Here is a 25,193-nt window from a genome sequence, read left to right on the forward strand (position 1 = left end):
TTACATGAGCTATATAATCGCTCCATTCAAAATGTTAAACGTCTCCTTAAAGGATACTTCACCGTATGAATAATTACACCAATTATTATTTATTGTTTATTATTAGTCATCAATTATGAGGAAATATTATCATGTGAATGAGCTGTTAGTATAGGAACGTTAACATATTAGCACAAGTGCGTTAACATCAACCTGGGATTTGCTTCTCAGCCACAGTGCTGTTACAGAAAATTAATAAACACCTTCTGGCCAAAACTATTTGAGAACTGAACAATGCTGTGGCAAAAACAAACAATGTACAGTCTAATCAAATGCCACAAATTATATATAGAAAAAGACCAAGATTTTAGACAGGTGGAGTTTCTTCTTTTCGTTGTTTGTTTAGTTGACAAAGTTTAGCACAGAAGCTATAATTAACAGTAACAACATGCTAAAATGCAAATGTGCTATCATTTTATAGATATATTTTTCCTTTCTTTCTTTCCCAAGTTATAAGCAAATATGGTCCCTGCTTTGAAAATATTTTTTTTGTTATATAATGAAAAGATAGGAGAGGACTGGTGGATTAGTATATAGTCATAATGTGGTATTGCATGAATGTTATTTACCGTATTTATCCTAATAAACGCGCCCGGGCACGATGCAAAACATGAAGGGGGAGCGTCAATTTCGACCCTTAAATGACAAAAATCGAACATGACAAAATCATCGGAATTTAAAACATTTATTTTGAAACACATGAAAATACAGTTATATGTCCAAAAAGTCAATTAAACAATGTCCAGCTCGCTTATAAGGATAACATTGGTAAGTAAACTATTTGTAGTGACGTCACAATTCACGTCATCGTCAATGTTTATGAGCTCACAAAACAAAATGTCGTCCTCAAAACGATCCTTCCCCGCTAGTTTTAAGTTAAAGGTTGTAGAACTGGCAGAGCAGAAAGGCAAACACTTAGCTGCAAAAACATTTAATGTTCACCGTAAACGTGTACAAGAGTGGTGCAAACAAAAGGTACGTCTCCACCCGTATTGATATCCGCAGCAGAGTGAATGTCCGTATTTTATACTGTCCATGTTTACTAACGCGATTTCCGGTAAAAAAAAAAATCAGCGGTGAAATTGAACGTCTCTGTTGTGGTTTGTTGGATTTAAAGTTTGTTAAATGAAGAAAATGGTTGGTAAATACTATTCTAGCTCTGAAAATCGTGGAGGCGCGTCAAATAGGGAGGGCGCTTCTATAAGGATAAATACGGTATCTTATAAAGTAATATTCTTCTGATTTGATACGTCAAAGAAATCAGAGCGTGATGCCTAAATTGTCTCAGTTTAAAGCTAGACTGCCTTTCAGATTTTTCAAGTGTAGGTCATAAAAAGAATTTTCCCCGACACCCGATTATTTTTGTTTAGTGGATCGATAGCTACTGAATTTGAATCAAAGACTTCCAATTTTATTAGATTTTTTTTTAAATAGAACAATTAATGAATTTAGGCCCACGTGGCCCTAAATTCTCCGCTATTTTTTCCTGCTTCACCATGACCCAATTCAAGATACTACATCATGCATCACGTGGTGGGCTTTCCCCGTTTGCGCAAGGCATTGTGGGATACAAATTTGAAACAGGAGAGGAAACTGGAGGACGTGAATGAAACGTGAAACCCCGGCTACAGTAACGGAACGTGAGAAGAAAAGACGTTATCTTGCGAAGGAAAGGAAACGTTTGTTCGTTTAGCGACAGAATGATGGAACTGTCAGTGCACGGTCAAGGTAAACCTGTAGATGGCAGTAATGCAACACTGTGGATGCCAGCTGCCGTAAAACCCAAAAGAAGAAGGTAAAGCTGTAGATGCGCACACGGACTTCCTCTGTCTGCTTGACTGCACGAAGCGAGCGATTTCATGCACATTATTTGTTCGGGAATCCCTCAAATTAAATAACTTCCCAGCCACAGAATGGTCTGATATTTTGTGAGATATTACAGAAATAAATATCACAATGACTAAATGCCAGAGGGAACTGAATTTCACTGATTTTATGAAATCGAAAGGCCGTCTAGCTTTAACAAACACAAAAATGGTTGAAATAATCACAATTTTTTTCAAATAATTTCTCGAGGTTCTCAGATCAGATACACAACATTTTTACCAAAAACGAAGGTTCCTTTGAGGAGAACTATGACTCCCATCTCTTCAAATTCGCCATGTATTTACTTTAATATATACAGTGTACAAGTGCTTATTTACAGCCACCAATTTTAAAATCACAGGAAAGTATAAGCAGTTTAATTATTTTCTCTTTGCAAAATGCCTGTTCAATGCTCGCATTAGGCATCGCATGTAACGATTCATCCAGTTCACGATTCAATTCAATTTACGATACTGGATTTAAATTTTCCTTCAATATTTTTGAAAAAAAATTTAAATGAAGAAAATTTTGTTACCAAAAAAATGCAACATTTATTTTATCAACATAAATATTCTTTTTGTTAAATAAAAAAGGTGTTTAATTTTCTTAATAGCCAATAATAATTTACAAATATTTGTAAAGGTTGGAGTAAAATATGATAGCCTATTAACTAAAATATTCCTTTTATTAAAAATGAAGTGGTTAATAACAAATAGGTTTTTTCTGAATAAACCTTTATGAATTTATACTACCTCCATTCGCTTCTCTTTTCTTTAGCTTTCAGCAGTCTGTAAAAACAGAGCTCAGATTTCTTGTTAAATCTGTTTGTACAGTCAAAACAGCCATTTCCCATTTTAGATCTGTTTTTGCAGCATTAGAGCTGTGTTACTTCCGACTACGATGAAGTACTTTATTGCACCCTCTGCTGTCTAAACAATGCAAAATACAGCTAGGAAAAACTAAGATTATGCAGCCTGATAATACAATTCATTTTTTTTATTACATTGATTTGAATCATCATAAATTTCTATTGAGATTTATCGTCACATGATATATCAGTACATGCCTAGCTAGCATGTTGGATAATTCCTTAAGATATAGTCTTTAAACAGATTACCTAATGTTCATCTAAATAATCTGTCTCGTTGGGAAAAAAAAAAGAAGAAAACAGTGACATTAAATTTACTGTTAATAAACAAAGACTTGCTACGTTTCTCTTCCATAGGCCTGCATAGATTTTTGAATGAGAAGCTTTTGAAACCTCCCACTCGCTGCCTTCCAGGTCATCAGGTAAAGTCACTTGTAAAGTGAAAGGCTGCAGATCAAAGACAGCATAGGACACTGAGTTTAGCTGATTCAATGGTCCAGTCAATACCATGGGTATGAAGTAAGGTCCTAAAGCATGCTGGGTAAACACAGGAAGCTTCAGGAATCAATATGGCTTTGAAGGCCTTGGTCTAGGTTTATTAGCTCACACACTGGGCCAGAGGAAAAGAACCACACTGGTAACCTAATCCATATGACCTTTCCTACTCGGTGGACGAACACTATATACAGTCAGCAGCATAATTGTTGAAACCCTTGGAAAAGGAGGGGTTAAAAAAGGGTTCTGAAATGATGTTTTTGTAATTCATAACTTTCGTCTCACAGTGAGAAAACTCTAACCTTGAATGGAAGTAAATTTATTACAAAAAAATAAAATAATTGGCATCATTTAGTTCTGGATTTTTCCTGCATTTTGTGAACCCCTTGACCAACAAAAGTGTTTTTTTTCCTACAATGGAGCACGAGATTTGAGAACACAGATCAAGGAACCTGAGAGAAACCAAATCTCTGCAGGACCCACTCTTATGGACACTCCTTTTCAGCTCATTCCACAAGTTTCCAGTGGAGCTTCAGTCAGGGACCTGAGATTGCCATGTCAAAAACATGGTGGTCACTGACCCATTTGTGTGTGGCTCTAGATATGTACTGAATCGTTGTCCTGCTGGAAGATCTGATCACAAGCTTGCTCTATCCTTTTGGCCGAGGTAGCCAGATTTTCGTCCATGGTACTTGGGGTCCATGACACCAACAAGGTTCCCAGATACTCCTCCATATGTAACAGCAAGGATTAGGTTCTCTTCTGGATAAACAACCCTACCTTGGGTGTTTGACAAAACAAAACCCTTATTTGCCCACCCAACCTTGTTCAGCTCAAAGTTCCAGTAGTGTATAGTGAACTCCAGGCACTTCTGTTTGTGGTTAGATGAAAGGAAAAGACTTTTGTCCAGACATGACTTCCAAACAGATGGGTGCACTGCACTGGAGTTTGGCTGTAGATTGAAATTGTAGGCATGGCGACCCCAAAATATTGCCTTCTTACAAATCTCCAACCAGGGTCCCTGTAGAAATTCATCATCCTCTTTACTGTTTATGGGGCAAAATACACTCATGTCTCTTCCAGGAAGGTTAATTACAGCTCTAGTTGATTTAAAGTTCTTAATTCTTGCAGTGCTCCACATTTGATTAGTATCAGCATTGATGAGGGCTGGGTGGCACGGTGGTGCACTATTGCCTTACAGCAAGAAGGTTCTGGGTTCGAGTTCAGTGGCCGACGGGGGCCTTTCTGTATGGAGTTTGCATGTTCTCCTCATGCCTGCATGGGTGCAAAAACATGCAGTTATGATAACTGGCTACTCTAAATTGCCCATAGGTGTGAATGTGTGCGAGTGCGCAGAAAGGAACCGGCCACCCTACTGCTGCAATTCTGGCCAACTAAAACAAACATGGACCAAACTTGATCCTCAAGTCCGGATCAGGTTTGGCAATGACGACTGAGAAGGGAAGCCATGGCCTAATGGTTAGAGCAGCAACTTTGGAACCAAAAGGTTCCCTGGACCAGCAGGAATGGCTGAAGTGCCCTTGAGCAAGGCACCTGACCCCCAACTGCTCCCCAGGCTGCTCTGGGTGTGTTTTACATCACTCTGGATAAGAGCGTCTGCTAAATGCCATTAACGTCATATACTGTAATGTACATTAGATCAGTATCTGTATTGATTCTGTCCTGATAAGAGCCACCAATTTGCGATTTTTAAAATATGGAACAGTAAACTACCACATGCTGTGCTTCCGTCATGCCTGAGCTTTTCCTGGTAATGCAACCATAGGCAAAAAAAAAACCCAACAAAAATAGAATTACATTTATACTGAACTGACAACCACACACACACACACAATGAACATGACAGATGTTCTAGAGGATTCTGACTCATATGTAAAGCTACCCTATAAAATCTCCCTTCTTTCCATCTCCTCCCCTTTCATGCGTATATGAGACATCTCCGGAGGTGACATCTCATTTCGGCATGAGGCACACTTAGCGAGCGTGTCTTTCATGTGGAATTACTGTCTCAGCTGTCCTCCTCAGGTGCTCCCACCTTCCTCATATGGCATTTATCTCAGACACACCAAGCCCAATTAAAATGAAATCTGAAATTTGTAGCTGTTCCAGACTCCAGAGCACACAAAAGAAAAAAAAATATTTAGTGAGCCGTAGCAGCTGGTGTTCTTAGAGAGATGCGTCACAAGGCAAACAAACAGAAATAGCAGAGTTTTTTGGTCACAATGTATATTTCAAAAGGCAAAATAAACACTTCTGTAAGTCTCTATGTAAAGGACAGTGAAAATACTTCTTTACTGCAGTGGTCAAAACTCAAGATAATAATATAGTACTGTGCAAAAGTCTTAGGTACATGTAAAGAAATGCTGTTGACCAAAAATGGCTTAAAAATAATGAAATTAAAGGTTTCAACATTCTTTGGCTCTTGCGTCTTTGTAGACCAGGGGTGGGCAATTATTTTTTCTATGGGGCCACATGAGAAACAGAAAATTTTGTGGAGGGCCGGACCAAAAGGCTGAACTAAATTCTGCATATTAATTGTATTTCTTTATATAAAGCAGTAAATAACATTGTTTTTACAAGCTGCTAAGACTGGTAAGAGTGTGGAAAAAACGAGGTTGCCTTACAAAAAATTTAATTTATTCAATCAAATTTCCCAAAACAATGGTTAACAAAATGTGAACGTTTGTACCTTTTTTTTTTCAGTCACGTTCACCCCAAAACACAATAAAGGCATCACAATATTGTCTTTCTACTCCAAATATCAAGCAAGATACATCATATTATAATAATGATGCCCACATTTGTAGTCTAATCACCTCATTTGGTGTTTTTCAGTTTTTTATTTGTTCAGTGAGAGGAATCTCGTCTCTGTTGGTCTTTAACGAGTGCATCAGAGTCAGGTTGAATGTCTGAGGTGGAGATGCGAAGCACAGCTGACATGATCATCGGTGAGAGAGGATCTATACCTGGATTTGTTAAACTTCATCACTGAAAATGTTTGTTCACATAAACATACTTAGAGCAATTCCAGCGTTATGGACGTGACACTTGAACTCAAAATGGCAACAAATGACCCAGTGCATGTTTTATTGTCTCCCAGTATTTAAACAGGTGTTGCATATTTTAAGGCTGTACCATACTGGAGAAGTGATAAAACAAGAACAATTCCCATAGTACATCTAGGGCATGCCAGAAAATGCCAATAAAAGATGCGTTATGGATGTGACAGAAAAAGTATCACTTTTCTTGGGTGACTGTACATTTTTATCAAACTCTGTGAAAGTGTAAACCTAATGTCGAAATGGAGATATCCATTTGATAGAGGGGTCCAAGGTGAATATTAAAAAATCTTTGTTTAAAATATTTTGTATTTCATGCAGAGCTTCGGAAGGAAAAGCCAGCGTTATGGATGTGACGCGTCTGAAATAGACATGGCATATGTTTAGAAAATCAGCAATTTAACCACCATAACCCTTTGAAAAACTCTCTAAATATCAGCTAAAACTATCAAAGTTCTTAAATAATATTTAGGATGGCTATTGTTTTGCTGTTTTGTGGATTTTAGCATACATTTCTGTGGCTTGTGGCAATAATATAGAATTGTACATGATCAAAGTTGATTTTAGCTTGGGGTTTACATTATAAGAAAGAAAGACTGACTGTGACATATTAGGTTGGTTACAAATTGGTTCAACTTATTCACATCTGTAAAATACAGGCCTAGGTGAGATCTCTGGGAGTGGTTTTGATGTATTACATGTTGCTTTATTTTTGCATGGTGAGGTTGACATTTACATGGAATTGCCCCTTAGCAGTCCATGTTTTGTTGAAAGCCCTGCATTCAGCATCTACCTTTCTTCTTTTTGTGGACATTTTGGGGGCTAAAGTCTTCTTGTGACCTGTTCGCAACAACGCTGATTCGGTGTAGGTATCAGATCTACAGATCAGCTCGGGCTCCGGCGCCTGCTGGTGACGTCACACTACGTGATTGGCTGGACCGTTTGAAGGATGACGTACAAGTTTGTGGTTGGTCTGGACAAATTACGGAAGTAGTTATCGCGGGATTAGGTTTCGGGGGATTTCATGTCATGTTCGTGTCGCGCGCATTGCGTTCTTGTTGAACACAACTTCAAAATAAAAGCAATGCACATTCAGTTCATGCATGAGGTAAAATTAGAAAATACGTTTATTTTGTAATTTCTAATTAACCTTACGCGGGCCGGTCAGAACGAACCAAAGGGCCAGATGCGGCCCGCGGGCTGTAAAATGCCCAGGTCTGTTGTAGACGGTCTTAGCAGCTGCTTGCGGATGCACGATAAGCACGTTCATGACTGATTCTGCCGATGTTGGACAGGCACAGACGATTGCATTTGTGGCAGGGGAAGATCGGTCCATCGGGCACGGAGGATGATGACACTCTGTCTTTTCTGTGCTGTCACTTTGCCTCGTGGTCACTGTGCTGCTGTCTCATATTCCGAGGCTCCCTTGTAGATTGCTGCCCTCCATCTGCTTCAGTCGGTGACTATTTTCTCCCAAGTGTCAGGGTTTATCTGAAGGTTCTTAATGGTATCTTTGCAGACATCCTTGAAACGGAGTTTGGGACGTCCTCGATGCCGTTCGCCTCCAGCCAGAGCGCCAAACAGGAGCTGCAGGAGTCCTCCATCCGCCTGACATGACCCAGCCACCTCAGGATGGTTGCAATGGACGACTGGTGAGACATCTCGAGCGCTCCGGTGTTAGGCACTCGGTCCTGCCACTTGATGCCAAGGATTTTCTGGAGACAGCGAAGATGAAAGGTGTTGAGTTTTTGCTCCTGACCCTTGTACATAGTCCACATCTCTGATCCATACAGAAGGGCGCTCAGCACACACGCGTCATACACAAACAGTAATCAGTAAGCCATAATAAATGAAACAAAGTCAGTATTTGGTGTGAGACGACCCTTTGCTTAAAAAAGGTAGTCTCAGGTCCAGTGAGTGCAGTTTTATGCGGAAATGAGCTGTAGGTTTTACTGAGCATCTTCCAGAACCAGCCCCAGTTCTTCTGGACACTTTGTCACACTCGCTTCTTCATTTTGCACCAAAACCCAGCAGCCTTCATTATGTTTTCTTTTTTAATCTCAAGTCATCTCTTGTGTAATATGCTGCTCAGATACAAACTTTTTTTTTTCTCTAACATTTAATTTTGTGCTGGAAAACAAACATTTGTAACTTCAAAATGTTTTTGTACCGACTCGATAATGTAGAAGTCATAAAATAGAAATCTATAACAAAGTTTGTACGAAAAAAAAAAACAATAGGGTGCCTAAGACTTTTGCGCAGTCCTGTATGTTCAAATTTCATCAGATAAGAGTACGCATACACAACAAATCTGTCCTTTATAACCTGGGTTGGCTCCTGGTTACAGCCCACACTCCATTCAAAATTCTTCTTCTGACCTTTAAAGCACTTTATAACCAAGCCCATCGATAGCTGACTGAAATGCTCCATTCGATTGTCCTCCCTGGGGGAAGGGAGGTGGCAACCATCAGCTTCGTAAAATCGCAGTTAAAATTGACTTTTTTCTTCCCACCATTCGACCTAAATTTCTCTGTTGAGATACAGTCTACCCATCAAAACATCCCTGCACTACCCCCATGGTAATATGTGGCGTATATTTAGTTTTTTTGATGGTTTGTCGTGATTTTTAGAAGAAGAAGAAGCCTTTATTTGTCACATGTACACTCAAGCACAGCGAAATTCCTCATCTGCATTTAACCCATCTGAAACAGTGAGAACACACATGCACACACAAGTGAGCAATGAGCACACACACATACCCAGAGCAGTGGGCAGCTATGCTACAGCACCCGGGGAGCAGTTGGGGGTTCGGTGCCTTGCTCAAGGGCACTTCAGTCATGATACAGAGGGAGGGGAAAGTGCTGCTCGTTCACTCAACTCCCCTCACATTTTTCCTGCTGGTCCTGGGAATCAAACCGGCAACCCTTTGGGGCCAAGGCTGCTTCTCTAACCTTCAGACAATGGCTGCCCCCGTGGAAACCATAGCCTTGGCATTTGTTGTGGAAACATCAGATTGAGACCAAAAAACCTTTGTGCCAGAAAAGCTGGCTTGAGTATTTTCTTCAGAAATGGTTGATCTCTTCGGATTGTCTCACACAAGAGTCGTTAGAGTTTACCCAGAATGGTGGGGAAACCAAAAAACATCCTGTGAGTGGGAGTTGCGCCAGCGAAAATGCCTTCTTGATGAGAGAGGTCAGAGGAGAACCACCAGACTGGTACAAGTTGACAGGAACTCAAATATAACTTGCAAAGGGATATTTAACCATACAGTATATTAGGTGTCATCATCATCATCATCTTTTTCTTCTCCCTTGTCCAGGACGACTGTTGCCAGGTCGAGGTCCATGTGATCCACGTCATGTTTATTGGAAAATCTATTGATCCACACGTCATATTAATTGGAGCACAGGGTTGTTTTTGTTTTGTTTTTTACGCCAGATGCCCTTCCTGCCACAACCCTCCCATTTCTGGGCTTGGGAAACAACCATTCACATACACACCTATGGACAATTTAGAGTAGCCAGTTAGCCTAACTTTGGAGTCTAGCCGAGCTCTGGAGTCTGGAACAGCTACAAATTTCAGATTTCATTTTAATTGGGCTTGGTGTGTCTGAGATAAATGCCATATGAGGAAGGTGGGAGCACCTGAGGAGGACAGCTGAGACAGTAATTCCACATGAAAGACACGCTAAGTGTGCCTCATGCTGAAATGAGACGTCACCTCCGGAGATGTCTCACATACGCATGAAAGGGGAGGAGACGGAAAGAAGGGAGATTTTATGGGGTAGCTTTACATACGAGTCAGAATCCTCTAGAACATCTGTCATGTTTGCAGTGTGTGTGTGTGGTTGTCAGTTCAGTATAAATGTCATTCTATTTTTGTTGTTTTTTTCACTATGGTTGCATTACCAGGAAAAGCTCAAGCATGACAGAAGCACAGCATGTGGTAGTTTACTGTTGCATATTTTAAAAATGACAAATTGGTGGCTCTTATCAGGACAGAATCAATACAGATACTGGTCTAACGTAGCTCTTATCAATTGTCGTAACTGCCGAACCCGATCCGGGCTCGAGGCCAACCATGTTTGGTTGACTTGGCCAAAATCGCAGCAGTAGGGTGGCCAGGTCCTTTCTGCGCACTCACACACACATTCATGGACAATTTACGTAGAGTAGCCAGTTGTCTTTGGGTTCGAGCCCCGTCGGCCACCGAGCTCAAACCCAGAACCTTCTTGCTGTGAGGCGACAGTGCTAACCACTACACCACCATGCCACCCTTAACCAAACATTAGGTGTGCTGTATGTATATTTTTGACCTTGTCTGGATCTTTTTTTTTTCAGAAAACTCAAAATAAATTAAAACTTGTCCTATCAAATTCTTGTTTTCTTCTATTCAAGATGTGCTGTACAATCAGTCAACCACAGAAGAACATCAAATCAAATCAAATCAAGTTTATTTGTACAGCGCTTTTAACAATAAACATTGTCGCAAAGCAGCTTTACAGAATTTGAACGACTTAAAACATGAGCTAATTTTATCCCTAATCTATCCCCAATGAGCAAGCCTGTGGCGACGGTGGCAAGGAAAAACTCCCTCAGACGACATGAGGAAGAAACCTCGAGAGGAACCAGACTCAAAAGGGAACCCATCCTCATTTGGGCAACAACAGACAGCCTGACTATAATATTAACAGTTTTAACAGGTATAACCCTCAACTGTCCTCATGGGGCCGTCCTTCACAGGAGTGGGGCGATAAAACTCCGACCAGACACAGGGCACCAGGATGGATCAAGCAGGTCCGAGGGGCAGAAGAGGCCAGCATCTCAATCCCAGGATCAACATGTAACTCAGAGGGACAGATGGGGGGGGGGGGGGGGGGAAGAAAACACGTTGTTAGGTATGCCCTAAAAATGACAAGTATTAAATCTGTGTGGTAGGCTCGCAGAGACGAGAGTCTTTACATCAGGCATGACGCACAATGGCATGTTAATATGGTAAAAAATATATCATGACCTGCTCTGGCTGGATGCTTGATTGGGTGATGGGAGCACACTCCTCAGCAATGATGAGATGCAGATGGGACTCTTAGGCCTGGCCAAGACAATTCAGTTACATTTCACCGGGTCTGGGACATGCGACAGAATGTCTGACGGCCGATTCCCTGCAGGCTACGATAGCCAGTCGAGGTCCCCACCGTCTCCACCAAAAGATTTCCTGTTGACTCCATGTAACTCAGAGGGACAGATTTGGGGGGGGGGGGGGGGGGGAGAGAAAGAAAACACAGGTGGTTAGGTATGCCCAATGTCACCTGAATAAGTAGGAACAGTATACATATTGCACCGAGTACAAGCAGGGACTCCGGCAACTAACTATGACAGCATAACTAAAAGGAGAGAGCCAGAAGGTAACACAGGCATGAGGGAGCCCCGGGACATAAAGCAGCCAGCCACTGCACCGTCAACAAACTCGAGTGAGCAAGCGAGTGGGGACTGACAGCATCCATACATCCCAGTTTACCAAAACACTCTATGTCTGAGGACCCTCCAGATCTACTCCTTTACCTCATAAACACCATTAACAAAAGGCTTGACTAAACAGATATGTTTTCAGCCTAGACTTAAATGCTGAGACTGTGTCTGATTCCCGAACATTACTTGGAAGGCTGTTCCATAACTGTGGGGCTTTGTAAGAAAAGGCTCTGCCCCCTGATGTAGCCTTCAATATACGAGGTACCAGCAGATAGCCTGCACCTTTTGATCTAAGTAGGCGTGGCGGGTCATAGAGGAGCAGAAGTTCACTCAGGTACTGTGGTGCGAGACCTTTTAGTGCTTTAAAGGTCAATAGTAGTATTTTATAATCAATACGAAATTTGATTGGGAGCCAATGCAGTGTGGATAAGACAGGCATGATGTGGTCATATTTTCTAGTTCTAGTAAGGACTCTTGCTGCGGCATTTTGAACTAACTGGAGCTTGTTTATGCACTTATTGGAACATCCAGACAGTAAGGCATTACAATAATCCAACCTGGAGGTAACGAAAGCATGAACTAGTTTTTCTGCATCATGCAATGACATTAAATTTCTTATCTTTGCAATATTTCTGAGATGAAAGAAAGCTATCCGGGTGATGTTATCAATGTGAGTTTCGAATGAAAGACTGGGGTCAATAATCACTCCGAGGTCTTTTACTGCTGCACGTGAAGAAACAGAAAGGCCATCCAGAGTTACTGTGTAATCAGAAAACTTACTTCTAGCTGTATGTGGTCCTAGCACAAGTACTTCAGTCTTGTCAGAGTTAAGCAGAAGGAAGTTAATAAGCATCCAGTGTCTAATGTCCTTAACACATTCCTCAATTTTATTAAGCTGGTGTCTCTCATCAGGTTTTGCAGAGACATACAACTGTGTGTCATCAGCATAACAGTGGAAACTAATACAATGTTTACGAATAATATCGCCCAGAGGTAACATATATAGAGAAAAAAGCAGTGGACCCAAGACAGAACCTTGTGGAACACCAAACTTTACCTCGGTACGTCTAGAAATATCACCATTTATATCGACATACTGATAACGATCAGTTAGATAAGACCTGAGCCAGGAGAGGGCCATTCCCTTAACTCCCACAACATTTTCTAGTCTATCCAGAAGAATAGAATGATCAATGGTATCAAATGCTGCACTAAGGTCAAGCAACACAAGTAGCGAGACACAGCCCTGATCAGACGCCAACAGTAGGTCGTTTACTACTTTAACCAGTGCTGTCTCTGTGCTATGATGAGGTCTAAATCCTGACTGATACATTTCATGGATGTTATTCCTATGTAAATATGAGCATAACTGCTGTGCCACAGCTTTTTCAAGGATCTTGGAGATAAAGGGGAGGTTTGATATTGGCCGATAATTGGACAGCTGACAGGGATCAAGGTCAGGTTTTTTAATCAGGGGTTTGATAACTGCTAGTTTAAAGGATTTGGGTACATAGCCAATCATAAGAGAAGAATTTATTATTTTTAGAAGCGGTTCAATTACTCCAGGCATTATCTGTTTGAATAGATGTGTCGGTAAGGGATCTAGTACGCAAGTTGAGGCTTTTGATGTAGAGATTAATAAGAGTAATTCAGTTTCTTTTAGGGGAGTAAAACATTCTAACTGATGATCTGATACAGTTATATTGTTAACTACAAGGTCACTTTCATTGTCTAACCTTGAATTAGTAGTTTGAATTTTTTGTCGGATATTCTCAATTTTGTCATTAAAAAAATTCATGAAGTCGTTGCTACTACATACTGCAGGTGTGCATGTGTTGATAGTGGACTTATTCCTGGTTAATTTTGCTACAGTATTAAATAGGAATCTAGGATTATTTTTGTTATCTTCTATTAGGGAGGAGAGATATGTTGATCTCGCAGCACTAAGAGCTTTTTTATACTTCAGGAAGCTCTCCTTCCACGCCAATTTGAACACTACCAATTTTGTCTGACGCCATTTACGTTCCAATTTTCGAGTGGTCTGTTTTAATGTGCGAGTGTCATCATTATACCAGGGTGCTAATTTTTTGTCTCTGACCATTTTCCTTTTTAGAGGAGCTACATTATCTAAAGTATGGCGGAATGTTGACTCTAAGCATTCAGTTGCCTGATCGAGTTCTGCAGGGGCTGACAGTGACCCAATCAAAGTTGACAGCCCCGGGAGATCATCCACAAAGCTCTGTGCAGTAGTTGACGTGAAAGTACGTTTAATACAGTAGCGTGGTGAGGTGCATATATTATTACTCAGACATATTTTGAATGAGATGAGACAATGATCTGAGATAACTTCAGACTGTGGAAGTATGACTATACTGTCTACGTTTAATCTGAATGTTAGTATTAGATCAAGGGTGTGACCACCATTATGGGTCGGTCCTATGACATTCTGCTTAATCCCGACTGAATCTAAGATGGACACAAACGCTGTTTTTAAAGGGTCTTCTGGGTTATCAAAGTGAATATTAAAATCTCCGACAACTAAAGCTTTGTCTAAGGAAATAACCAAATCTGAGATAAAATCTGCAAATTCAGAAAGAAACTCAGAATATGGCCCCGGGGGCCTGTAAATAATAAGCAATGGAATTAACTGGGTAGACTTATTTTTTGAGGCTACATACATTATATGAGTATGAAGAACTTCAAATGTATTAAATTTATAACCAGGTTTGTGTGTTACACCTAGATAATCGTTATAAATAACCGCGACGCCTCCTCCTCTGCCAGTTAGACGAGGCTGGTGTATATAACTGTATCCAGGAGGACTCGCTTCATTTAATGCTATATATTCATTTGGCTTAATCCATGTTTCTGTTAAACACAGTACATTAAACTCCTGATCAGTAATGAGTTCATTAACCATTAGCGCTTTAGATGTAAGAGATCTAATATTTAATAGCCCCACCTTTAGATCAAAGGTGCTGGCAGCAGCTGTACAGTCAGTCTGATCTAATTTTATATTGATTAGGTTACTGGAACAAACTCTCTGAAAATTTCTACCTTTTTGTTGAGCTCGGGGAACAGACACAGTCTCGATGTAGTGGGCCCTGAGTGACGACTCTGTGCAGCTAGCAGACAGTCGGTTTAGCCTGTTCGTCTGCTCCCTGGCCTTGGCTCTGGATTGTCAGAAATTAACTAGGCCTGTTCTGAGACTATGACCTATGCTGCAGGAAATGAGAGCAGCACCTTCCCGAGTGGGATGGATACCGTCCCGCCCTAACAGGCCAGCAGTGCCCTCAAAATTAGCCCAATTATCTATAAAGCCCACACTGTTTTCAGAGCACCACCTGGACAGCCAGCAGTTCAGCGACCATAACCTGCTGTAAGCTACATCGCCACGCCGCATTGGGATGGGGCCAGAGCATACTACAGCATCGGACATCGCCTTCGCTAATTTAAACACCTCTACAAAGTTACTCTTAGTAACCTCAGACTGACGAAGGCGTATATCATTAGCTCCTGCATGGATAACTATCTTTGAGAACCTATGCTTGCCTAGGACCCTAAGATTACCTGCTATGTCCGGCGCCCTGGCTCCCGGTATACACCTGACTAAAGCTGCTGGTGCCCCTAAAGGCTGAGCTAATTTCACGTGCCGTATGATAGAGTCCCCTATAACCAGAGCTCTTTCAGGTTTCTCAGTGGGTGCATCACTAAGGAGAGCAAACCTGTTCGACACGTGACGCGGAGAGGAGTCGTGCTCCCGTGGGCGAGCCTCAGCGGTAGCTTTGGCTCTACGCTTATGCCGCCGAGCCGTCACCCATTCGCCCCGCTGTAAGGGCTCTAATGCCGGAGTTGGGGGATTGCTAACTCCACCTAGGGCGTCCAGACTTTCCCTAACAGAAACTACACTGTTCTGACGCTCACTAACCTGCTCTAAAGCCTGGACACGCGCTTCTAGCACTGAAATCTTCTCCGTCAGAGAGCTAACTAATCTGCACTTATCACAAGTAAAGCTAATAGAGCTATCGCTAGTGACGGAGGAAGAATGACTAAACATCCTGCACTCAGCACACTGAACAGGCTGAAGGTGTGCCATGATGAAAAGATTCACGTACCTTAAATGAAGATCTGTTGATATTAAAGCAGATCAGATGGCCTCCGCTTGTGGAGGAGAAAAAAAGAAAGCTTCCGGTCTCGGGGTTCTTCCGAAAAAAGAAAGAGAAAAAACCGGAAAAAAAAAAAAAAACGGAAAAAGGAAAGCGAAAGTGAAAAGTACAAAAATGAAAGCGACAGTATGATAAAAATGAAGACGATACTGGAAATTTATTTATAGAAAAAAAGTTAAAAAAGGATTAGTAATTAACGCCGGCACTCGCGGGAAAAAAGACTCAGCGCGAACAACTCAGGAAACAGGAGTTTCCTTTGAACATCAGTTCAAAGAAATCATCGAAAGCCCAATGGTGTCCATGATGACGTTCAGGTCAGTGTATGTCGTCGTTGTCGTCGAATGTCCATTGCTAGCGATGATGACTGCTTCATTAGGATGTGCAGCAATGCAGATGGGCTGCGAGGCCTGCACCAGAGCGACAGAGTTGACCGCAGCGGGGGCATAAACGGCCTGGCCGAGCCGCCACGGAATGTCTGGCCTTGTGAGCTCGCGCATGCTATTCTCCTTTCCTAATGAAGCGTCTTGCACAGTAAGGTAAGACAAACAATGTTGTGCCCCCATCGTGTTGTCTCTCTGGCCCTCCAGACCTGATGCCAAGTGGTGTACAAAAGTGCCACAGACCTGACGGGTATGGAAGTTGCCACGCAGTGACAACTGACTTGTTGAGTGACACCATCCGTTGGCCATTTGAGTGGCTCTTCTGCGTGCCATCGACCCTGTTGGGTTCATCTGCCACACTGCACCAAAAAGCACCCTGCTGCCAGCACCTTATTGGCGATGTACTATTTAACACATAGCTGGAACCCAGGCAGGTGCTACCACTCCGGGTCAGAGCGGACCCGGGAGCAATGGTGATTAAGAAGTAACTCCACTTTCCCCAATACTCAAGTCCTCTTGGACCTGAGACTCACCACCGGTTGCAGTTTAAAGTCATACCCAGGTCAGCGTACATGGGCACCGCCGGGGGGGGAGAGGTTAGAACAATTCTAGGGGCCCAGCACTGCCATGGGGCCCTTTAAGGGGCTGATAATATGCTTTTAATGATTTTAATAAGACTTTTGAAATAACAACAATGCAATATTCCATCTGGTAAAATGAGCTAATTGAACAAGGTTGTCTATTTCTTGAGTTCTTCAACATATTGTCATTTAACCCTCCCCCTTTTGCGAAATGGTACGGTCCAGTTCTGGTAGAAGCGCGATGCGTTAAATCTGTGCGCTGATCAGTGCAACGCTACTTGCTGCTGTGTCGCGGTGCAGCAGCCAGCCAGCCAGCAGTGGAGTGCGTACAGTCTATGATCGCTAAATATGAAGAGTGGCTGTCAAAAACGTAAAGAAAGGCAGCTGAAAGCTGAGAGGGACCGGAGAGGCAGGCAACTGGTCACTCAGTTTTTCCCAAAGAAAGGTAGCTATCGCTCACATGTGTGTTCAAAATATTAGCGAATGGTAAATGAACAGTATGAACGTGGTTGGATTAGCCTATCAACAGAACACTTTTACAGTTTGTACAGTGACATTTTTTCCATTTTAATAACTGAACTGACTTGTGTGATAATAAACAAGATGAAATACTACGTTATGCTGGTGCTAATAACTAGTGCTAATAACCAGTTTCATAACTAATGGGGTGCCCTAAATATGCACAGATTCAGCCTCAGGGCGACCTCCGCCCTACCAAACCACTGAACCCCCCTTTGGAGAAGGAGGTAAGCAGCAATACAACCCATAAATGCTTTAGGATTGAAGTTTTTAATGAGCGAGCGCCATATACAGTTTGCTAGATTAAAGTGTTGCTAATAAGGGACACCAGTCAAGTGTTTGACATGGTTACGTGTTCTATGATTTATTAGCAGTCACATCACATATTTCACTACCAATTGTCCTAGCACAAGAAGGCATGTGGCAAAATCTTGAATTTTCATTTGTGATTGTAAATGCACCAGAATTAGTCACTGACCAGATTTCTTCTAGTCCCTGGTAGGTTAATACACAAAATGTAATAACAAAGTCACAAACTCAAGGTCCATGGGCTATCAAAAGTCAAATAATGACAATAGTGCAATTGTGACGAGGGTGGGCAAAGTTGGGGGACCCAACATTCTAATCTTTCATGGGGCCCAAAATTTCTGGTGGCGCCCCTGTCAGCGTATGTAAACTAATGAGCACAACTGTAATTATTGAAACACTGTCCTTGAAGATGTAAAAAGGTAAATGCTTTCTTATTTAAAAAAAAAACAGGTCATGTAAATCAATAAATTAGTCAGTGTGCGGTATCTCAGTTGCACTTGAAGCTCCATTACACACTGCACGACTGACAGGGATCAAATGTCTCCTTAATTCATCTTTAATGCAACCAGCCAACTCGACTTAACACCTCCATAAGTCACAAAATCTGTTACGCAACTCCATGTAAGCTATATTAACTTACAACTTAAGTTAATATCCCCGACATTTATTTTGCTATGCCTAAGTAATTGAATTGCATCTCTGGCGTTTTAGGCTTCTCGGTCTGAGCGCCGATTAATCACAGGGTAATTGGACACACATTGCAGTTAAATGCTGCTGCTCCACTTTCAGTCACATATAAATTAAAGTATCCTGCATTATTCATCCTTTATCTGACTGAACCCCAATTGTGTTACATAACTGCAGGAAAAATAACAGCGGCTGGAGGTTATGAAGCAGAGATGGCTCACATGAGATTACTCGCACGGTGCCACGGCGCAAATCTCTCATACATCTTCATTATTTCAGAGTCATGCTGGGAAAGCGGCGAACGCTCTTTTTATAGAAGTGTAGAGGAAACCGAAATATAGTGACCAGTTGAAACTATAGGGCTTGGATTATTTAGTTTTACCCCACAGCAAACTGCTTGACTGGTCAGGTTTTTAAAGCAAATCGCATGATTATTGCATACGAATGTATATGAATTTACACGGGCACGTGGACAGCGGATGCTCAACATACAGAGGGAATTTTCTCTGAGGAAATTAGCATTTAATTAACATTTCCCATTGTCTCCAGTGTCAGTCGTCTCTTTGTAACAAATCAGTGAGGTTAATAAAACGCTTCGGCAGTTTAAAATATGATCAGTTCAGTTCGGTTGGTCGGGTTCAATGCCCGAACTGATATTCACAACAACAGTTTTTCATTGGCTAATTAGACACAAGGTACGCCATCACTCTTGCCGGAGCAGTTGGGGGTTAGGTGCCTTGCTCAAGGGCACTTAAGCCAGTCCTGCTAGTCCAGGGAATCAAACCAGCAACCTTTTGGACCCAAAGCTGTTTCTCTAACCATTGGGCCATGGCTTCCCCAAAATATGATACAAATGGTAAATAATCAACTTCAGAGAGGCAAGAGTTCTCTATTTTACCTCACGCCACATTATTGTTTATTGTTTTCCCAGAACAGCACACCCAATCATGCTTTATTCCTTGTATAAACTGTGTTCAGTTATTGAATACTGAATATTGGGTATATTTATGGGCTTTGCAGGTGAAGGTTGGAGTATGGTGGCCTTTGTCCAGCACCATGTTAAAACAGAACTGTAATAAAATTCTAACTAGAAAAAAATAAAAATAAAAATTAAAAAAATCTGTTTACTCGAGGCACCAATTATCTCCAGACTTCCTAATCCTAATTTTCCTCATAGATAACTGTGTGTGTAGTATTAATGGAAGAAGTTACACAAGCCTGGCCTTTACCTTACTTGAGACAAAGAATTTTGCTAGCTAGGTATCTCGAGCAAACAGAAAGGAATCAGTTAATCATATTTTGAATATTACATCAGTTCACATTGGCTAACCGATTTAATATCCAAAATATAGAACGTGGAATTAGCCATTTGGTGCCATTTGAAATATAACCAGAACGTCAAGGACGTAGTAGCTCATCTGGCCTGCCATCAAAACAACCAGGACTACCGAAACATCAAACAGAACTGAAATGCGACAACGTGAGAGAGGACCAACCTCCACGACAAATTGTTCACAACAGGAAAATCAACAAAGGACTAAATTTTGTTCCCCCGAGTGAAGCTCTACCCAAAACATCGATCAGAACTGAATTCGTATAATAAATGAGAAAGAAGATACAATTCTAGCCAGAAAAAAATGTGTTAAGTTGACCTAATTACTACAACCCCGATTCCAAAAAAGTTGGGACAAAGTACAAATTGTAAATAAAAACGGAATGCAATGATGTGGAAGTTTGAAAATTCCACATTTTATTCAGAATAGAACATAGATGACATATCAAATGTTTAAACTGAGAAAATGTATCATTTAAAGAGAAAAATTAGGTGATTTTAAATTTCATGACAGCAACACATCTCAAAAAAGTTGGGACAAGGCCATGTTTACCACTGTGAGACATCCCCTTTTCTCTTTACAACAGTCTGTAAACGTCTGGGGACTGAGGAGACAAGTTGCTCAAGTTTAGGGATAGGAATGTTAACCCATTCTTGTCTAATGTAGGATTCTAGTTGCTCAACTGTCTTAGGTCTTTTTTTGTCGTATCTTCCGTTTTATGATGCGCCAAATGTTTTCTATGGGTGAAAGATCTGGACTGCAGGCTGGCCAGTTCAGTACCCGGACCCTTCTTCTACGCAGCCATGATGCTCTAATTGATGCAGTATGTGGTTTGGCATCATCATGTTGGAAAATGCAAGGTCTTCCCTGAAAGAGATGTCATCTGGATGGGAGCATATGTTGCTCTAGAACCTGGATATACCTTTCAGCATTGATGGTGTCTTTCCAGATGTGCAAGCTGCCCATGCCACATGCACTAATGCAACCCCATACCATCAGAGATGCAGGCTTCTGAACTGAGCGCTGATAACAACTTGGGTCGTCCTTCTCCTCTTTAGTCCGAATGACACGGTGTCCCTGATTTCCATAAAGAACTTCAAATTTTGATTCGTCTGACCACAGAACAGTTTTCCACTTTGCCACAGTCCATTTTAAATGAGCCTTGGCCCAGAGAAGACGTCTGCGCTTCTGGATCATGTTTAGATACGCTTCTTCTTTGAACTATAGAGTTTTAGCTGGCAACGGTGGATGGCACGGTGAATTGTGTTCACAGATAATGTTCTCTGGAAATATTCCCGAGCACATTTTGTGATTTCCAATACAGAAGCATGCCTGTATGTGATGCAGTGCCGTCTAAGGGCCCGAAGATCATGGGCACCCAGTATGGTTTTCCGGCCTTGACCCTTACGCACAGAGATTCTTCCAGATTCTCTGAATCTTTTGATGATATTATGCACTGTAGATGATGATATGTTCAAACTCTTTGCAATTTTACACTGTCGAACTCCTTTCTGATATTGCTCCACTATTTGTCGGCGCAGAATTAGGGGGATTGGTGATCCTCTTCCCATCTTTACTTCTGAGAGCCGCTGCCACTCCAAGATGCTCTTTTTATACCCAGTCATGTTAATGACCTATTGCCAATTGACCTAATGAGTTGCAATTTGGTCCTCCAGCTGTTCCTTTTTTGTACCTTTAACTTTTCCAGCCTCTTATTGCCCCGTCCCAACTTTTTGGGGATGTGTTGCTGTCATGAAATTTCAAATGAGCCAATATTTGGCATGAAATTTCAAAATGTCTCACTTTCGACATTTGATATGTTGTCTATGTTCTATTGTGAATACAATATCAGTTTTTGAAATTTGTAAATTATTGCATTCCATTTTTATTTACAATTTGTACTTTGTCCCAACTTTTTGGGAATCAGGGTTGTAATTTGTTAGCAAAAAATTGACAATACAACGACCAAGTGTTGTGCAGAAGGTCTCGTTCTTTCAAATAAAACAATCAGAACTGAAATCCATTGAGAACTGAAGGAGGGAGGAGACACGATTTAACTGAAAGTAAACAAAGTTGTAAAGAAATTGTTTCCAACAGGAAAATCAACAAACAAACAAACAAATTTTGTTCCTCAAGGGAAGATCTACTCAAAACATCGATCAGAACTGGAATTGGGTGAGAACTGCGAGAAGAGATACAATTCTAATGAGAGACCTGGAAAATTTGTTAATTTGGCCTAATTATGAAATCGTTAGCAAAAAAAATTTGACAAAACAACGACCAAATTTTGTGCAGAGTGATGAGTTCTTTCAAACAAAACAATCAGAACGGAAATCCGTGGAGAACTGACGGAGGAGATACGATTTAACTGAATTGTGGACGATAGACGACGGACGCCATGGCAACAGCTCATCGGCCTTATGGCCAGATCAGCTAATTAGAAGGGCACTTGGTGGAGTTCATATCTCCGCCAAACCACATTCAGAGTTGCATCAAAATCTAATCAACTGTTTCTTGGCTCATGGCTCAGCTTTCCTCAAAATTTCATCAAAATTCATTCACTACTTTTTGAGTTACGTTGGGAACAGACAAACAAACAAAAATGAAGAAGTCATGCAGAGCACGATACTTGCGAAAATCACAAAGAAATGAAAGTTATGGCCAATTAGGTGTTTTTACAAGATTTGACCTAGGTGACCTTGACCTTTGACCCATCAAAAACTAATGATGCCTCTGTGTGACCCTAGTGAGTTGTCCTGTGCATTTTGGTGAAGATTGGTCAAGAAATGACGATGCTAGAGCACCAACAAACAAACAAACAAACAAACAAACAAACAAACAAACAAACAAACGGACAGATCAACATACTTGCAAAAATCTCAGATTTTCACAAGTAACAAACGGAAGTTGCCAAAGGTATCGTCTGTTCCTCGTTTCCGAGATTCATATTCCTTCAGATAACTTATGACGACGCCTCTGGTGACTGGCAAGTCCAATTTTCGCATGAAACATTCTCCCACACAGTCTGCACTGGATCTCTGGTGGTGAACATGGTAGATTCTGTCTCATCTTTCTTCTCTTACATTTCTCTTCTATATTGTGGCGTCAGTCAGCGTCAAACAGCTCGGCAGCAGTTGCCCGCCGCCAGATTTTGCGATCTTGAGCAAGGTCTTCCAAGGACTTCTGATCTATGTTTGCCTTCTTCAATGTCTGTTTGAGCTGATCTTTATATCTTCGTAAGGGGCAACCACGAGGCCTTTTCCCAGAACTGATCTCACTAAATAAAACTTGTCGGGGTAACCTGGATTCACTCGTGCGGAGTACGCGACCTGTCCATCTGAGTCTATGTTTGACTATCATTGCTTCAGTGCTGGTCATTTGAGCTTTGTCTAGGACTGCAAGGTTGGTAACATAGTCCTTCCATTTAACGTTCAAAATTAATCTCAACTTCTGTTGATGGAATTGTTTGAGCTTCTTCATATCTCGGAGGTACAGGGTCCATGTTTTACAACCGTAGAGTAATGGTGAAACAACAACAGCTTGATACACCATGAGCTTAGTTTGTTGCTTTAGATCTCTGTTCTGGAAAACACGCTTAGATAGTCTGCCAAAGGCTACATGGGCAGCACGGATCCTGTTCTCAACATCTCGCTCAGAACTGCACTGATTAGAGAGCATGCTTCCCAGGTACAAGAAATGGTCCACTTGTTCAAGTGGTGTGTCAGATACATACACATCAAATTCTGGAATAGTCGATCCAGGTGCAGGTTGAATTAAAACCTTTGTCGTCTGGGTGTTGATGGACAGTCCAAAACGATCATATGCATATTTAAAGGTATTAACGGATTCTTGTAATTCTTCTGGCGTACGGGCCGGTGAAGCACTGTCATCAGCATACTGAAGTTCTGTAATCTTGTTGACTTTGGTCAGTTTTTGCGAGCGGAGTCTTGAAAGGTTGAAGAGTCCTCCATCAAAGCGGTATCTAATCTCCAGTCCCGGATTGTCTGGTGGGATTTCGTAAAGCATTGCAGCGAGGTACATGGAAAAAACGTGTTGGAGCAAGTACACACCCCTGTTTGAGTCCGTTGGTAATTGGAAACTCATTCAGAAAGTTGGCGTTTTGATGGCATACCTGCCCAATCATCCCATCATGCAGTTGTCGAATAAGTGCTACAAAGTGATCAGGGCAGCCGAAGGTAATAATCATTATAATTACAAAGACACTTAAGAAAAATTGGGATTTGTACTAATACCATGCAATAGACTTGTCTTTTTTCTTCATTGGCCCTGAAATTGGCCCTGGAGTTAGAACAGAGCTGCTCGGTCCTGCCTCTTTTTTAGTTGAAGTGAAACAGAAAGCAATGTATTTTTTATTCCTGGTGCTGAACGTTCAAGAATGCTCCTTGAAAAAAGTTTTTTTTAACTGAGATGATCAATTTATAGGTGGATTAAAATTAAAGGCAGCCTGCTTTAAATTTATAATGACAGGCAGAAGTGTAGAACAGAGTGAATAATGTGCTGTAGAGTTCTGCTGACTCATACGAGAATGATTTGCACTCGGATATGAATTAAGGACAGCTTCGAACACTCTCGAACACTGACCTTTGATTAATTGGGCCCTGGATTAAAGTGATGAACAGCAGAACACTGTCAATGTGCAGTCTCCCATCTCTCCCACTCCCCCCCGCTCTCTGTCTCCCTCGAAATGACTCACCAGTACTGCTGCCACATCTCCTCTTCAAAGACGTCCTCTGGAATGGGATTGATCAGCACCAAGTCCGACACTTGCCTGGACAAACAGAGACAGAGCCTGGGTAATGTGTTTGTGCTCAACAACTGGGGGGAAAAAACAAAAAAACAAAACGCACAACGACAAGCTCAAGCTCAATCTCAAGCACTCTCCGAGTACCAAGGCTGAGACGCAGACCACGTCCACATCATTCCACCTTTAATACGTACGTGATTGATACCATCATGGGTGCGATATTTTTGTTTCGCGGATCCTACACAGCCGTCAGAGCTTAATTTACAGGATTAACAGCTCTATATGGGCGCTGATGAAGTGTTAAATGTGTCAGAGGGAGGGTGTGGGGATATAATCAGAGGATTTATGGAGCAACACTTAATCCCACAGCGAAGATCTGTAAGAGCTTGGTAGATACCTGACCTCAGCATGGCAGGTCAACGTAAATAGCATTAAACAGAATACTCTATCCAGTCTATATCTACCACATCTGTAGTGTATGTGCGATTACCACAGACTAAAACGACAACACAATTCCCTATGCGAGACAAAGAACAGAAAACATGTTCGCCGCCAAGATGGCACCCATCTCGGCATACCCTTGAATTTATTTAAAACTCATTTACAGTGGAAAATGAAGGCTTGTCAATAAACGTT

At 41.5% G+C, this 25,193-nt stretch overlaps 1 protein-coding gene across 4 annotated transcripts in view; it reads right to left on the bottom strand.

Annotated features, from left to right (window-relative positions):
• si:dkey-122a22.2 (uncharacterized) overlaps nucleotides 1–25,193 on the bottom strand; it is a 197,078-nt gene that overhangs the window by 92,663 nt on the left and 79,222 nt on the right. For 3 of the 4 annotated variants that reach the window (XM_060900224.1, XM_060900225.1, XM_060900226.1), the window contains exon 7: nucleotides 24,507–24,581. The exons of the other annotated variant lie outside the window; for it this stretch is intronic. In XM_060900224.1, coding sequence (XP_060756207.1) covers nucleotides 24,507–24,581 — 75 coding nt within the window. The remainder of the gene's footprint in view (nucleotides 1–24,506; nucleotides 24,582–25,193) is intronic. 4 annotated transcript variants of the gene reach the window in all.

The sequence above is a fragment of the Neoarius graeffei genome, chromosome 19 (assembly GCF_027579695.1).
Source record: "Neoarius graeffei isolate fNeoGra1 chromosome 19, fNeoGra1.pri, whole genome shotgun sequence".
NCBI lineage: Eukaryota > Metazoa > Chordata > Actinopteri > Siluriformes > Ariidae > Neoarius > Neoarius graeffei.